The following is a 17,084-nucleotide window of genomic DNA, read 5'->3' as shown; positions in this document are numbered from 1 at the left end:
TACTAAAATTTATAATGCTGCACTTCTGAGTATTCCTCCACATAACAGCGATACCCCCACTTCGCCCCACAACATCTACTGCCAAACACGCATCAAACTTCAACGATACACGAATACGCTCCATCTTCTGCGAATTAGCTAGTGTCTCCGTAAGAAAAAGAACGTCGGGATGGTACTTCTGAGCCAACGTCCTCAAATTAGGAATTGCTCTCGGGTTGCTCACTCCCCGACAATTCCAACTAATGATTCTCATTGGTCCCGGCAGTCCTGGTTGCCAGGACATGCCGATAAAAAATGTTGATGAGCCTCAGAAGCGTCCCCCTCCACAGACTGACCCTCCGCTCTCCTTCTCTTCTTATCCACCTGCCCTTCCTCAGAACTAGTGCATACCGGGGTAGGACGAAGCACAACAGAACCAGTCAGGACACTATGGGAATCATGGACATCTTGCAATTTTTTAGTGTTGGTAAGCTTAGTCTGTAAGTTTCTGGTTTTGAGAGTTTTCGTTTTTGGTTTGAGAGAAGCAGGTTTAAGGCCTTGTTTCTGTTGTGTAATATTTAAAGGAAAAGGTTGTGGTATGGAAGGAATAGAAATGGCTTGTGGTTGGCTAAAAGTCATGGTGGGCCCAGGTTGAGGACCAATCAAATAAGAAAGTTTTTGTGTTGAATTGGCATTTAAAATAAAAGGGCTAGAAGAAGTAGCAAAAGGCATGGTTTTTCGGTCATCAGCATGTGGAACAATATCTGTCCCAGGTGCAACATTAAAAATGGCAGGTGGGGTCCGCAGGACATTAGGTATAGTAAAGCCTAAAAGTGGATTCTTGTCTTCTACTGGTAGCGACAAGTGCTGACTGGGTCTAGGAGGTTCAGAAATTGCAAGATGCTCATTAACAGCCAAATCATGAGCCAATGATTGTCCATTAATAGGATTTAAAGTATTGTCTCCAACATGTTTAGGAGGTGGTCCCCGCACTGTCTCCTCTCCTCCATCACTCGCCTCTCCCTGCGCCTGAAACACACGCGTCTGGTAATCACGCCCTCCTTCACCATTGAAATTCGTGACTTCTCTCTCATCTTTCAACCACCGCGACGTACCGCCCCCAAACCGTCTATTCTCCGCCCTAAGCTCCGCTGACCAGCCCCGAATCCCCGAGTCTTCCTCCATAGCAAAACGAATGGCACAACATTGTTCCGTTTGCCCAACAATACCACACACAAAACAAAACAAACCCAACTTCTCAAACTTGAAATTGACAGAACACCACTCCCCACCCTTGTTCTTCACCCGTGTTCCCTTCTTTAATGGCAGACGAACATCAATTTTAACCCGCAGACGCATATACTGCCGCCAAAAGCTAGAGTTATTGTTCTTATCATACTCCACGAACGACCCGATGAAATTCGCCATAGTCTTCCCTACTCTCTCCACCATAAGCCCAGCTGGAAGGTTGTGGATTTGGACCCAGAAATCCACATGGTATAAGGGAATATTCTCAATCTGAACTCCCACCTGCACTTTTTCAATAACCAACATATTACTATCATATGACCAAGGACCTCCTTTGACCACTGCCTCCATGTCCAGCCTATGACTAAACTGAAAGAGGAACCGACCATCCATGGCTTCCTTGATCATTACTTTGTGAACCGGTCTCCAAATATCCGCCAAACGGGTCTTCATAGATTTAACGTGAATAGATCTGTCACTTAAAAACCGTCCAACAAGGCAGAACTGTAACTCCCCGACGTCTCCATCTTCACCGCCGACATCGAAACAAAATCCTTCCTCCGCCGCCTCATCATGAATAGAGAGATCCTCCAACCTAGGTTCATTCGATATACTCATGACAACAACCTCTTGTAGCAAAACTGAACTTTCTGAAAAAACGGAACTGAAGATCCAAAACAAGCCAGGAAAGTCTTCACACAGGAAGAGAACAGACAAGCTTCTCAAAAAGAGAAGGAAAACAAACCCTAGCAGAGCACTAGGAAATAATTCTTTTTGGTATTTGTTCAATTTTTGGAATCCTGAATTGAGTCGGCCAAAGCCATGAATCGATTCAAACAAACTAAATAAAAATGGAAGATTGAGGTATTTTAATGAATAGGTTCATAAGGTGTTTGAATTGATTCAAATTAAAAAAATATTGTATTGAATAGAATCATTCAACTACCAAATCAAGTCAAGTAGCTAGAAAACCTTGAACCCATTCAAGTTGTCCTTGGATCGAGCCAGGTAAGGATTGACTTTTAGTCAACTTATCAAATGCATGGAAAATTTGTTTTGATATTTGTTTGATGATTATTGTTGTAACACCCCATTTCTAGCCGTTGAATATTATTACAATCAGAGTTACAAAATTTCAACATACAACAGGATGCCATATTTTCTACTCAAAACAAAATCTTTTAATCTCATGTAAAACAAATACATAACACTTAAAACTCGGATGAACCGATAGCAACATAATTTGATCTTTGAAAACAAACCAACTTTCATTAATTAAGCAGCAAAATCACAATTACAACTTAAATGACATATTATCTTGTCCAACTGAAAACAAATTTAAAGATGAAAAATTACTTATTAATATCAACTTAAAATTTAGCAACTATTATAATACAACTATAAAACACAAGCTTTCATCCTCCCGAGTGTTACGTATCAGAGCGACGACACTTGACTTGAACTACTGAAGGTAAACAACCTACACTCTGGATTACTTGCACGTTACCAACATAGGGGTGACATTCAAACAAAAGGGGTGAGATATCAAACAATATAATCGGATGTATGATAAATACTATATTAGAATCATTTCATGCAAAATCACCACTTCATATGTTTTTAAACAAAATTTCTCACAACACATATTTTCAACAAGATATAACAACTATTTCAGCTTCACAACGACTCAAAGATGCAACTTGAATGCGACTCATTAAGATACACATGCATGTGGTACCAACGCAGCAAAGCCCCCAACTTAGTATTTTTGCCAATTAATAGAGGCATCAACAAGGCATAAGCCTTCAACTTAAATTTGCCAATCCAGGCCAACTTATCGAGCATTAGCTCCCAACTTGATATGCTATGTATGCGACAATATTATGAACCCAACAACAACAAAACAACAATTCAACAACAACTCCACAACAAATCAACACTAACCATAAGCCTACAACTTAGTCTTGCCAATAAATATGCGCAATAACAACATAACAATGATTCAGCGTTGTCAATAAGCCGACAATATTTTTATAAATTCGAAACACCTCTACAAAGTATTTTTATTAATTTATTCTATACTCGTAACTCGTAAAAATTATAAAAATATTAATAATTATAATTCAACAGAGTTTCCATGGAACTCTAAACAATTCTACGACAGTCCCTACAAATCTAAAGTGCTCAAAAACACCTTACTGACCCTTACATATAAGGATAACCCTTATGAACTTAATTGGCTAATGGTCTGACTCAAGTAATAATAAAACAACTCTAAGGTGTCAAATATCTTTAATATTAATCATACGGATCATCAGATATGACTCTAAACAACTCGAAAGCAACTCTAACAATCCTATTGATAACTCTAATGGAATTCAAAATAATTTAAATTAGTCAAATAATGCAAATATTCATCTCTAACTCGAAACTCCTAAAAGTATTATATCAATAATATGAATTTATTAATATTAATATTATGATTATTATTATTATTATTATTATTATTATTATTATTATTATTATTATTAAATTGTTACGGTGAAGACTTAACAACCTTGTGTTCTTTGCCATTCACGCGAATAATTTCGGTAGTACATCAAGCAGTTCTCTCGTATGTCCATCATAATTTCACACAAACAAGTATCATATTTTATGATAATTCTAATAAAATGGTATACTATACATACATACATATATATTCAAGGTACTACTCGGCACATGTGGAAGGGGTGTCCGACACACACCCTATGTGCCCTTTGGCACACTCCTTAATGTGCCCTTCGGCACATACTAATTTCAACCGTGCCACTCGGCACAACACCTGTGCCCCTCGGCACAGCGTGTTATCTCAGTTTTCACGCAAACTTAATCATGTCGGTTACCAACGCTAATACAGAGCCAATTTCCATCTATTACCTTATAGTATCAGACCACATCAATAGAAAACAACATAACCAACAGAGAAGTGGAACAACACATCAACATGGAATAATTTCCAACAGTCAGACTCTATAATTATTTAGATTAATTATGCAGATAATTTAGGAGCAATTACAACATGGTAACAAAAACTCAGAACAATCACAACAATTTCACACTACAACGACTTTACACCAAACACACAAAATAACAGACAGAGCAACAATTCTACACAACCCAATCCCCTACATAATATCCATCGTAATTCTCATTATAGATTCAGAACCACACCCTTACTTTGGATTGAAGGCTGCTCCATAAATCTATGGTTGAATTTGGCTTTGCCCTAACCTCCAGCCTTTGCCTCTTTTCCTCTTTCTTTGTAACTTCTCACGTTCTCAATTCTCCAAAATTCCTTACCAATTAACCTAATCCTCCTTATTTAACTTAACCTTATAATTTTATTATTCATATTGGGCTTAACTTCCACACCCCACCATTTACTACATTCAGCCACCGAAACAAGCCCAACTATAATTTACTTCATTATTCCACCACTACTAATTAATTAATTAATTCAAATAAAATAATAGAAACTCCAATAATTCACAACCACTTCATAATTCATCGAATAATCCAAAAATACGCAATTAAATAATTAACGAAATATTCGGGACGTTACAATTGTAATAAGGAACCTAAAAAACAAATGATAAATACAAAAAGCAGAACATCAAAATAAAGAAATGATTGATATTGTGTCAGAGGAAAATTTCATTCTTGCCAATTATACTCACACCAATAGTGGAACATCTTGACAAAGGCCTTAGCAACGAGATACAGTTAAGAGGGGGGAATATGGAGATGCTTGAGTACCACTCTCTCGAATATTTAGAAAGAGAGCCTCATTTTCAGTCTTTGGAATACACACACTTGTATATGGGGATGAAGCCCCCTTCAAACATGTTGCAGATCCTTCTATAAACATCAATAGGGAAAATAAACCATCCAGAGGATGAGCCTACCTCCATGAAAGTATTTTCGACAATGGTAGCAATATGGAAAGAAGCAAGGTGCAATATTTTGGGTAAGGAAATGGGAGGATACTTGAAGAAAAATAGAAGAATTTGAAGGCGTTGAAACATCATGTCAGTCCAAAATGCTAAAGCATAAATCGACAAGGCCACGAGGGAACAAGAGGTTTTTGGCGATCGACGAAGGAACAAAGTCACAAAATTACAACAAACTCGAATAGGGACAGTGCTAGCGAAAATCTCTTTGAAAAGCCAAACCTCCCTTATATAGGAGCTTGAGCCAAACAGACCAGCCGTCCATAATGTGGAACGACAGACAAACAAAGGACAATAATTAGATTTATGCATTGGAAAAAAAATGACACTTGAGGGCATTCAAATGCTCTAGCCTGCGAAATAGGGGCCTCAAACGTTAAATAGTATGAAGTGGCACGAATAGAGACACACATTTAATACGCTTGTCCATCATTTCTCTTGATCGAATTTGTCAAGTCTCACTCACTGGATATTCGAGATGTCCATGCTGCAGCAAAGTTTTTAAGACCTTACATTCAATATTTCACGGCAAGCCTTAGGGACAATTGTTCTGAGCCGACCGAAGACCTAATAAGGAAAAGCCTATTAATGCTCCAAAGGAAGCCATATAATCCGCTTAGTCCAAGGATAAATACTTCTACGCGTGTGAGATCCGATGTACATTTCATTCTATCCAATTTTTATCACTATCACAGACCTGTGCATTAGAGTGTTAACCTTACAAGTTCATCCCCGCGACCCATCCTCTGTATCAGTGACATGTAACACCAATTGAGATGTATAACCTCATAACTCAAGTGTAATTTTGATTTTGATTCAATATATATATATATATATATATATATATATATATATATATATATATATTGTTGGGTCATCATGGGAAACATTCATATTGGGTCAAGAGCAACACACAAGTGAAAGAGACACCACATATTCACCAAAAACTTTAAGGTGATAGGTGTATGGGTCATCTCACTTATAAAATGCTCAACCTCCATTTTTCCAAGCAATGTGGGAATAACAATAACTCACACTTGAACACAATAATCTCCCCCTCAAGTGTGATTCCATCCACAATGCTCTCCCTCAAGCGAAAACTCTTTTCATCCATATACACTTGTACTGCCGTTGTAGGCACTACAACAGGACACGTCGCCTAACCACCACATTGTCAGAAATACTTTTGATACAAGGAGCCGGTCCCTTAATTGAACCATCGACTCTAAAACCACAGTTGGGGAGTCTGGAAGAGTCGAGAGTACCAACGAGACCAATTCTCCAGGATCACAAGAGAGGGAGACACCACATCTCAGCCCAAAACCTTAAGGTTTTAGGTGGACAAATGGTGTGTCTCTCACAAAGATGTGTCCCAAGTTAAAAAGTGCTCCCTCGTTGACCCCCGTGTTACCTCCAACAGTGGTATCAAAGCTTTTGGTTCTATTCGGGGATAAGTGTTCGTAGTATGCTCTGTGATTGCAGCTTTGTCTGATCTTCCACATCATAAAAGAATGGTGGTGTTGTGAAAAAGTTTGAGTTAGAGAAAATTGATGGAAGAATTATTTTTTTACTTGTGGAAAGTTCAAGTCAAAGATGCGTTGATAAAATCAAGATTACTGATCAGTGCATTTTTATGCACGTTCTTCCATGTTTGTACTCAAGCATTTCTTCGGTTTGTTTTATTTATTTTTATGTTTTAATATGTTTTTATATTTTATTTTATTTTTGCACTTATTTGTTTTTCGTATTAATTTTTCAGCAATAACAGTCTGCACGGAAACGTTCATATCTGGAGTTCCAGGAGTCCGATTGAGGCGTTCTAATAATCGCCGGAAAGCTAAGAGAAAGAGCTACAATTCTTATGTTGGAGTCAAAGTCAGAATCGGACTGTAGAAGGGCCAGAATATTCGTTGAAGTTGCAGCACTAGTTTTAGTTAATTTTCGGGTCAGTTAGTTTTGGGCCTGGGTCGTATTTTTGACCCAGTTGGATTGTAAAACGGGTCGCTCTCTCTCCCCTTAGGGTAGCAGCCGCGACACTGTTCACTGACCTTCACTATTCACGAAAACACTATTCACGAATTGGAGAGCTTGCAAAGAATGACTATGGAGAACTAATTTTCCAAGAATCAATCTGCTGTAAACGAATTCCACTTTGAGGTTCTTTTATAAATTCCATATTGATCTGTTTCCTTTGAATTATTCTTATAATCTCAATTATTTGCTTAATTTGGTTGTGGCTATAGGATATAATTCTTAAATTCGATTGTTGTTGTTGTTTCTGAATCATATTCGCGTTACCGTAGCTTTTGCGTTATCGCGTTCGATCAATTTGCGTTTGCTTAATTCGCATAGGTTTTATTCCGTTTGCTTAATTCGGATTTCAGAAACTTCCTTCGTATAATTGCTATTGCGCTTGTTGATAGTTGTTGTAGTCGAATAGGAACTGACCCGTTTGGAAATTTATATGAATCAATGATGAGGCGGAAGTCGATACAGTAGGTTGACTCGTTTTAGCTTAATTATTAATCACTTTTTCAAATCAGCTTATTTTCAGAATCACTTTTGATAATCATTTTTCGACCAAACCAACCCCCCCTAAATCGATTTAGCTTTTAGTTAATAAAAATAAGAATCCTTTGAGAACGATATTTCGAGTCAACTGTCGTTGTACTGCTTTTATACTAAACAACTCGTTTTTGACCCACGCGCGACAGCGGATCAATTACACAAGGTGCAAAATTATGTCGATGGTTGAAGAGCTTCCTACCAACATGAAAGTTGCACCATAAAGTTTCAACCTGGTTTTTGGCATGTGAAAATTCTTGGAGTGGTTTAGGTTCAAGTGAAATGTATTCTTCATGATAAAGTATATTATTGTCGGCGATGACAATGTGAAATTCTTGAAGTGGTTTATCTTCAAGTGAAATATATTCTTCATGAGAGAGTATGGTAGTTTTAAAAACTATGATTGTTGGTGAAGACAATGTGAAAATTCTTGAAGTGGTGTAGCTTCAAGTGACTATCCTCTTTACGGTGGAGTATGATTGTCGGTGAAGACAATGAAAGTTTATGTATTATTTTTAATCAATGTGGAGATTGATGAGATTGATTGAAAATATACATGTTGATACTCTTTATGGTGGAGTATGATTGTCGGTGAAGACAATGAAAGTTTACGTATTATTTTCAATCAAGGTGGAGGTTGTTGGGTTTGGTTGAAAATATATATGCTAAAAAAAGTTTCACATCACTTAATTTTGTGAAGGAAGAGGGAGTTCAAGACTATATAAATAATTCAAATTCTTCTTCGTTACAAGAGATATTAGTCAAAAAGCACTTTTACACCCTATAAATATATATTTTTTTGCTTTTAATATCTCTTATGAATCTTTTCATGTGCAATCAAATTTACTAGAGGAAAATATTTAGAAACATTTATTTAGATTTTTTTTGAAGTAATCAAAAACATAAAATGATAAATTTATAAACATTTTATTTTGATAAACAAAAAAAAAATAGTACAAAAAGAACGGAAAAAGTAGTTGAAGACTGCGAACTCTGTCAAATTTGATGGTCAGCGTGCATCTAGATGATTATCTCACACAAATGGGGTGGTTTCATCCATATATCTTTTTATTTTAGTTAAATAATTTAAATATCACTTTTTAAAGTGAGTTGTTGCATATTTAAATCCACATATAGCCAATTTAATATCTCTATATAACTATTAGTATTACTATTAATAATTAAGCTAATTTAATTTTTTTTATTAATTGAAAGTTTGGGATATGTTTGATAAAAAATTGTATAATTATTATTTTTTTTTTGATATTTTGAGGTGTGTGTAGATTAAAATTTGCGATATTTTATCATTGAACATTATTTAATGTGTGATGTGCTGTTAAATATTTTAAAATTCAAAAGGAATCTTTTGAAAACAGACATTTTATACCGTTTATCTAACTTTTTGAAAAAATTATATAAAAAAAGGCAAAACTCATGCACAATTTTGTAGATGTGGTTTTTACTATTTTCCAATGAAAATATTTTTCAATGAAAATATGACAAATATATTAAATATTATTTAGTGAGTGAAAATAGGAGAAATTTGTTACATATTTTCATTGAAAAATATTAAGATACTGACCTACAGAATTGTACCTAAGTTTTGTCCATAAAAAAAATCCTCACACATTGTATATGAAAATATTTATCATCAAAATTTTTGGTTATTTGGGAGGCCCTAGAGCCAGATTTAAAAGTCTATTTTAATATAAATCAATCTCAAATTTTTTAATATCAATTAAATAAAAAAATAGTAATTCCTTTTCCATTCTTTTAAATAAAAAAATTTAAAATATTAAAATGCAAAAAGTATATCTAAAGTCTAAACATATTTAAATAAAGAACAAATTAAATCTCAATCATACACCTCAATAATTTGATGTAATTGTAGTCAAATCTAGCCAAAAAAGCTGACTTAATATGCAAATAAAATGGCATGCAGTTGCCAGTTGGTGAAACAAACAATCCTTTGACGTTGTAAACAGAAATCTTCAAATCAAAATCAAATAATCCCAAAAAGTCACAATACACGGTTGTTGAGAATTTTGTCTTTTTTCCCAAACAAGGGAACAAACAACCAAACGCGCGTTTACTAATTCTAGCTTCTGCTTTTTCTTATACACCTTTTCTTCTCCTCATCATAAAACCCCAAAAATCAAAATCTCAAAAAATTCAAAAAACAAATTCAACCCAACATTCTCCTACCCTTTTTAATTCGTGGGCTGTCATTATTTTTCCTTGTTTCATTCTCAATTTCATAAAAATCATACCTTTGAATTCATTCTTTGTGTCGTGTTCTTGACAAAGATGTGTCCTTTAAGGTTTATTTTGGTGTTCTTCTCTGCGGTTCTGGCTGGTTACTATGCATGGAAAACGGTTTTTTCCTCACCAAAGATTGATTTGGCTTCTGATGATTCAATTGAGGAAGAAAAATCATCTTCCAAGAAAGAACAATTGGGTTTCATAAAGGTATATAGCCTTCAAATTCATGTTTCTATAATGGCTCATTATTTTTTATTCCTTACTTTTTTTTTTCTTTTTAAATTAATGTTTCTTCTCTTGATATTTAAGATTCCAAAATCTTGAATTTTTTAATTAAATTTTATAAATATTTTTAGACTAGTGTATGATTGGGTTTTTAGATGGTGTTTTATTGTTGAATTTTGGGTTTTTCTTTTTGTGTTTGGTTGTGTTTTTGTATTCAATTCATAAGAATATGTTGATTAGGTTATTACTTTTAGATGTTATAAAAATTTAGGGTTTTCTTTTTATGTTTGGTTGATTTTTTTTCCTCTAATTTTAATTTTTTTTTATTTTAAAACTCATCATATTGTGGAATGGGTTATTCATTTGAATTTTTATTATTTTTATTATTTGTGATTGGTTGTTTTTTATTTTTGAACTAACCAAAATGTTGATTGGGTTTTCAGATGATTCAAAATGGATTTTGGGTTTTTGTTGACATGGCTAGTGGAAGGTATTTATGGAGAAATTTGAGGCAAACAAACAAGGATGTTGAATTGAAGAGCTCTTAGAATTAAGAACTCTATGATTATGTAATTTCTTGTGTTCCCACTTTATATTCTTCATTGTTTGTGGGTTCAAGAATAATGTTTGGTTGGTACATTGAAAGAACTCTCAATGTACAAGTAATTGTTTTGCATTTTGTTCATGTTTGTTTTTAAAGCCTTATTGTCTCATTACTATTTAGATCAATTCAATTATCTTCAAATTTAATGCCAACAATGAAGAAAAATGAAGATTAAGGAGAAATAGATAATAATTTAAAAAGACAAAAAATAATTAAAAAATGTATGCCAGACATAAAAAAATTGTATAACTTATAATTAACTCATAGAATTATAATTTGCAATGTCACATATTTTTAACTTTGAGTATTGAATTAATAGTTTAATTGCAATTTTAATCTTTTTATTTTTCAGAAGGAGAATATTTAGATACAATTTCTTAAGTGTGGTTTATACTATTTTTCAATAAAAATATAATAAGTGTATAATTTTTTTTATACATACAATTTTCAACTATTTTTACAAATAGTATAAACCTTTTAAATTGTAGGTAAATTTTTTTCAAGAAAATTAATATCTGTTAAGAATCTTCATGTACACTTATCATATTTTCATTTGCAAATAGTATAAACCATATTTAAGAAATTGTAGGTAAATTTTTTTCTTTTAAGAAAATTAATATCTGCTTTGGAGGTGAGAATCTTCATGATTTTGTCACTAAAAAAAGATATTAGTTATATTTAGAAGTATGATTAGTGTTTATAGATTATTCTTAAGTTTTAGAAAGCCTCTAAGACAGTCTACGATAAATTTAAATGATGTGAGTCTGCCCTATTGTTTATTATAGTTTTTTTTTTTTGGGTATGACCTGACCTTTTTAAAGGCTTGATCATATTTGAAAGCTTATTTAAAAGTCTGTTTTACATTTAGGCTTTTAAATAGTCCATTTTATTATGAAGCCTCGGGAACCAAACTATAAATAAATATATAGGCCAATCTATTTAACCTATTTTATAAAATATATGCATACATAGTAGAATCTATTTCACCTAATTTTCATATATATATGAATATATGGGCCGTCTTATAAGGTTTTATAGACTTTTTTATATTTAATTAGATTGACTTTTAAAAAGGTCTAAACCTAGCTTTTTTTTATTGAATAGGCTTGACATGACCTTAAATAGGCTAGGTTATAGGCCCCTTAGAGCATACATATCCATGACACTCAATTTGGTGGTATAAATGGGACCCACTCAATATATTATATTTCTTCACATTTTTCAATTATTTAAGGAACTAAATTATATTTTTCAAATATCCATAACACTCATTTAAAACTCTAAAGTGGGTCCTATTAATCTTACAATTCCTCCATGTCACTTTATTATTGGCTAACAAAGAAAAAAACATTCAAAACCAGCCAAAGCATCGTGGTTGCAGAATGCAACGATGTCATATAAAAAGCATTGCAATTGTATTTAAATAATAGTATTTTCTGACATGGGTAGCTTTAAAATATTAAGACACTGTCGATAATGCTGCTCTTAGAACGGTCTGACATATTTCCATCCTTAGGTGGACTACAATATCTATACTCCTTTCGCTATAAAATGACCGTCGATTAAGATTTTTGCACACAAATTAAAATTTGTAATAATTTTGTCCTAAGACATTACTCTTTTACTAAATTAACCTTATTAATTTGTTGGAAGTACTGTACAAAATAATAATTATTTTTACATTAAAAAGCGAGAATGATAGTCCTTTCAAAACAAATTTTATTTATTAAAACGAAAATAATTTTGAAACAAATGAATACTAAATTATAATTCTACAATTTTTCACATCAAAATTGTTAGTACTTATTTATTTATTTAATAATTATTAATTAAATCTAAATAACCCTTTCATAAATTTTAGCAAATTCCATTATCTCTCTCTCTCTCTCTCTCTCTCTCTCTCTCTCTCTCTCTCTCTCTCTCTCTCTCTCTCTCTCTCTCTCTCTCTCTCTCTCTCTCTCTCTCTCTCTCTCTCTCTATATATATATATATATATATATATATATATATATATATATATATATATATATATATATATATAGATAGATAATTTACAAACAACTCTTCTAAAATAATATTTTCATGTAATTTGATTTAGTTACACGTGTAAAGTTTTTTTTACAACATCACTACAAAATTATTAATCTCATAAATATATTTTTACATTGAATAATTGATGGGAGAAAATTTTGGTACAATTTTTTAGGTTATACTACTTTTCAATAAAAATATGATAAATATATAACTTTCTCTTACACATAAAATTTTCTCTTATTTTCTTTAAAAATATATTAAAGCACATTTGTCATATTTTCATTAACAAATAATATAAACCATAACTAAACTCCTAATTTATATAATTAAAATAATGACATGCCAAATCTCCCAATAGCTAAAAAATAAGCCACAAAAAATGTTTTTTTATGAAAGAAGCCACCTAATCTTGTTTCCTCTCTACTCCCCATCCATCTATAATCCAATTGGCATTCTTGCAATTCTCGAAAATTAATAGTTGGAACAGCCTAGCTTTCTCCAAATAATTGTTTATTTTAATCTTCTCATGTCATCCACTACCAATCCTTGTTTTTGAATCTCATTTTTCTCAATTTCATTTCATCAATTAAATTAAGAAAATATCTAATTAATTTTCAAAAATAAGATATTGAAGATAAATCAATTCTTTGTTGCTATGGTGGTAGTGGCCATGATGATGGCAGCTACAACTGCTGCGGATGCACCAGCACCAAGTCCTACATCTGACGCTACAATTCCCTTTGTGCCAACAATAGTTACTTCCTTTGTTGCTCTTGTTTTTTTGACTTCTTTTTTAAATTTATGAAACTTATTTTTACCATGTTAAATTAGATTGGTTAATATTGTTGCTGTGTGTTGAATTATGATTCATAATATTATGCAACACAAAACTTTTTTCTAAAAGCCATTACAAAGAAGTTATAATAAATTAGCTTAGCATATCTTGAAGAACAATTCCTAATTTCTACCTTTTACCTTTTTTGCAATACCGACAAGAAGATCATAGAGAAATAAAGAGAAGAATCTTATGTTTGTAAGGTGTATTCCAAACCAATGAATTTCTCCCCAAAAATTACTCAACCCTTAGCCTTGAAGCAGAAAGTTTTCCTCTCTTGGTCTCACAAGATTGGCAACAAAGAATGTAGATGAAAGCTTATATTTGGTTCATATTTTGAGGAAGCTCGCCTCACACCTAAACTACGCACCTATGTAAAGATGTTGATTACAAAAGCAACAAAGAAGTTACTTGAAACTAGCTTATCATGATCTCAAAGAACAGTCCATGGTTTATGCCCCAATATTTTATTTACACAACCCACAGAAGACCATAGAGAAATTAAGAGAAGAATCTTAGATCATTTCTCAAATGAACCATTCGTCAATATGTTACTATGCTTTGTCCTTTCATAATATACTATACACTTGATTATTTATCAAATCAATGGAAATTTAGCTATCAAAATGTATCTTCCCACACTCATAAATAATTACTAGCTCTTTAATCATACCCTTAAAATGGCTTATACCCTATTCAACAAGGGAAATGTCAGGGGAGGAGCCAAGGCCCAGCTAGCCCGGGCAAGCGCCCGGGCTCAACCCCTATTTTCTATGTACTCCCCACAATTTAATAGTCGATTTTTAGATAAAATTAGGGGCAAAATTAGTAAAAATAGGGTGTGAAAATTAAAACAGGTGAATAATCAATGGTGTAAAGTTTTTGCCCAGGCTGTATAAAATTTCTGGCTCCGCCACTGAGAAATGTACTCTATTTCTGTTGTAGATATGCAACAACAATTTGTTGCTTTTCTTTTCAAGAAATAGTTGTCCGAAAAAATGAAAACACAAAACTCGATATGGATTTCCTAGTGTCACATCTTCATCATAGTCTATATTTATATATTTCTTCAAAGTCTACACGTAAGAAAGCGGTCATGACATCCATCTTATCTAATTCAAGATTTTACTTATTTATGGTATCTATACGAACTCTTGTGGAAGGATGTGTTTTACTAAGGTGAGAAAATATTGTTGTAATCAATTTCCTACAAATTTGTAAAACTTTTTGTCATATATCTTACTTTATATCTAAGTTTAAAAATTCTCAAAATACCTTCCTTTTTCTTGAAGATTGTTGAAAGAGTATTGTGGTGTACTTTTCGTTTATATCGTATCCACAGGGATTATTGCGATATCACCGCCGTTCTATAGCCTATTTTGTCTTGAGTTAATGTTACTTTAGTTTTGGATTTGCAAAAGATCATTTACAATTTTAGTAGCAAAGAGTAAATTTATGAAAGTTCTAAGTTAAAGAAAATGTATCAAGATTTGATTTCATCAACCTAAATTTGTATGTTTCCTTATAAATATATGCCTATGAACTTGCTAACGATCAATATAATTACGTATCAACGTCTATATCGTCCGTGTCCGCAACGATATAGCTAGATTTACCGTATTGTTTAACCGACGATTTCTCCACCGTTTAAACAATACAAGTAACGTTTTAAAAACCGATACTTAGTAAACATCAAACGCTAAATCCATGTCTGCAACTTATAGTTTGAAAGATGATAAGTTAGGTCTAGATACAAACATTGATGTCTCAAACATTTATACCATAGAAAAGCTTTAATAAACAAACTAAACCATCTATATTGATCATCACTTGTTCATACACAATATATTCACAAGAAATACATACAAAAGGTTAGGAAGATTACATCTTATCTTGATACAAAAGAGATTTAGCTATCCATGAGAATGGTAGCTTGCTCAAGAAGTAAAGGATGAAGATCAACAAGCATCAAAGGCGATTAATCGGCGATCAAGGCTTCGAATCTTCAACTCTTAGTTTGCTACAGTGTTTCGTGCTCTTCTTTGTCTCTAAAAATATCTCTATATCTGTTCAAAGTGATCTGGCCCATAAACAATTAAACAAAATTTCGCAAACCGCGCTTAGCGCGGTGTAGCCCGCTATCAAAAATTGCTAAACCGCCCAAACGCGCTAAGCGGGCTCCAGACCTCGCTTAGCGCGGAACTTTCTGCCAGAACTTCCTTCTTTTCTTCAAAACCGCGCTTAGCGGGCCCAACCTCGCTTAGCGCGCTACCTCTTTCCAGCAATCCTTGGTTTTGGTCTTGGAACATCTTCAAAGCCCTTTTTCCATGGTCCAAGCTTCCAATTATCTATAAAAACTACAAAATCCAACACAGATTGCAAAGATAAGGACTATTCAACAATAATATAAATATAAGAATATATATATGCCAAATGATAATAAAATACTACTATTAACCACAAAAGGACTTGAGAGTTACCAAAAATTACCTAAGATATTTACACAAATTGGTAACTAACAACTCTCCCCAACTTAAACCTTTGTTTGTCCTCAAACAAAACAAACACAACCAAGAGATCACAAGCTAAGACAAGAACAATTGGGTGGTTCAAATTCCATAAGCACACAAGTAACATCTTACCTTTACTAAAATAACACCATGATGCAGATACTAATATTAAATACATATTTGATGTCAATAATTCCTAAAAAAAAATAAGTTCAAGATTGAATCACAACCTACACACTTCTCTAGTAAGAGACAAAATTGAGGATCCTAACACTCACACAACAATGCCGCCAACATCCGGAATCAATTATGCGTTCATCTACACAACATTTATATAAAAAGCATAAAAGCAAGAATCACAAAGACTTTAGGGTTGAAACTTGGCTTGGTTAACAAGGAAATGTCATTTCTCAAGGCAATTGAAACGAAAGGGTCAATTCCTAAGAGAGCATTCAAATCACGATTATATCCACACATCCTTATCAACCGATCACACAATTTTATTGCTCAAGAGTTCATCACTTTTAATATAAAAGACACTAGCTATGAACAAAGCTCTTTTCTTTTCCTTTTTCTTTTTCTCTTTATATTTTTTTTTCTTTTTCTCTCTTGAGCAATCATTTATTTTCTTCTCCCCACCAATACAACCAAGATAATTTTTTATTCTCCCCAACTTGAATATTACCACCACATAATCACGAATGCTCCCTATTCTAAGGCGAAAAGGAATCAATCCTAACCATGTTTCATGGTGATTTTCAAGGTTAAAAGAAAGTCATCAAGATTCAAATCAAAAATCGGCAATTATAAGGCATGACATGATACCGATT

At 33.1% G+C, this 17,084-nt stretch overlaps 1 protein-coding gene across 1 annotated transcript; it reads left to right on the top strand.

Annotated features, from left to right (window-relative positions):
• Positions 1-9,665: 9,665 nt before the first annotated feature.
• On the top strand, positions 9,666-11,000 carry LOC131598843 (uncharacterized). The gene is made up of 2 exons (XM_058871413.1): positions 9,666-10,253; positions 10,715-11,000. The coding sequence occupies exons 1-2, from the start codon at positions 10,092-10,094 to the stop codon at positions 10,817-10,819; spliced, it is 267 nt and encodes an 88-aa protein (XP_058727396.1). The 5' UTR covers positions 9,666-10,091; the 3' UTR covers positions 10,820-11,000.
• Positions 11,001-17,084: the final 6,084 nt, after the last annotated feature.

The sequence above is a fragment of the Vicia villosa genome, linkage group LG4 (genome assembly GCF_029867415.1).
Source record: "Vicia villosa cultivar HV-30 ecotype Madison, WI linkage group LG4, Vvil1.0, whole genome shotgun sequence".
Taxonomy (NCBI): domain Eukaryota; kingdom Viridiplantae; phylum Streptophyta; class Magnoliopsida; order Fabales; family Fabaceae; genus Vicia; species Vicia villosa.
The sequence above is the reverse complement of the archived record's forward strand: the minus strand, read 5'-3'. Positions and strand labels throughout refer to the sequence as shown.

What these genes read in the sequence shown, in the direction of transcription:
- LOC131598843 (XM_058871413.1), top strand. Translation starts at nt 10,092, where the DNA reads ATGTGTCCTTTAAGGTTTATTTTGGTGTTCTTCTCTGCGGTTCTGGCT. An exon ending in AACAATTGGGTTTCATAAAG is followed by an intron (nt 10,254 to 10,714) that starts GTATATAGCCTT and finishes TTGGGTTTTCAG; the next exon opens with ATGATTCAAAATGGATTTTG.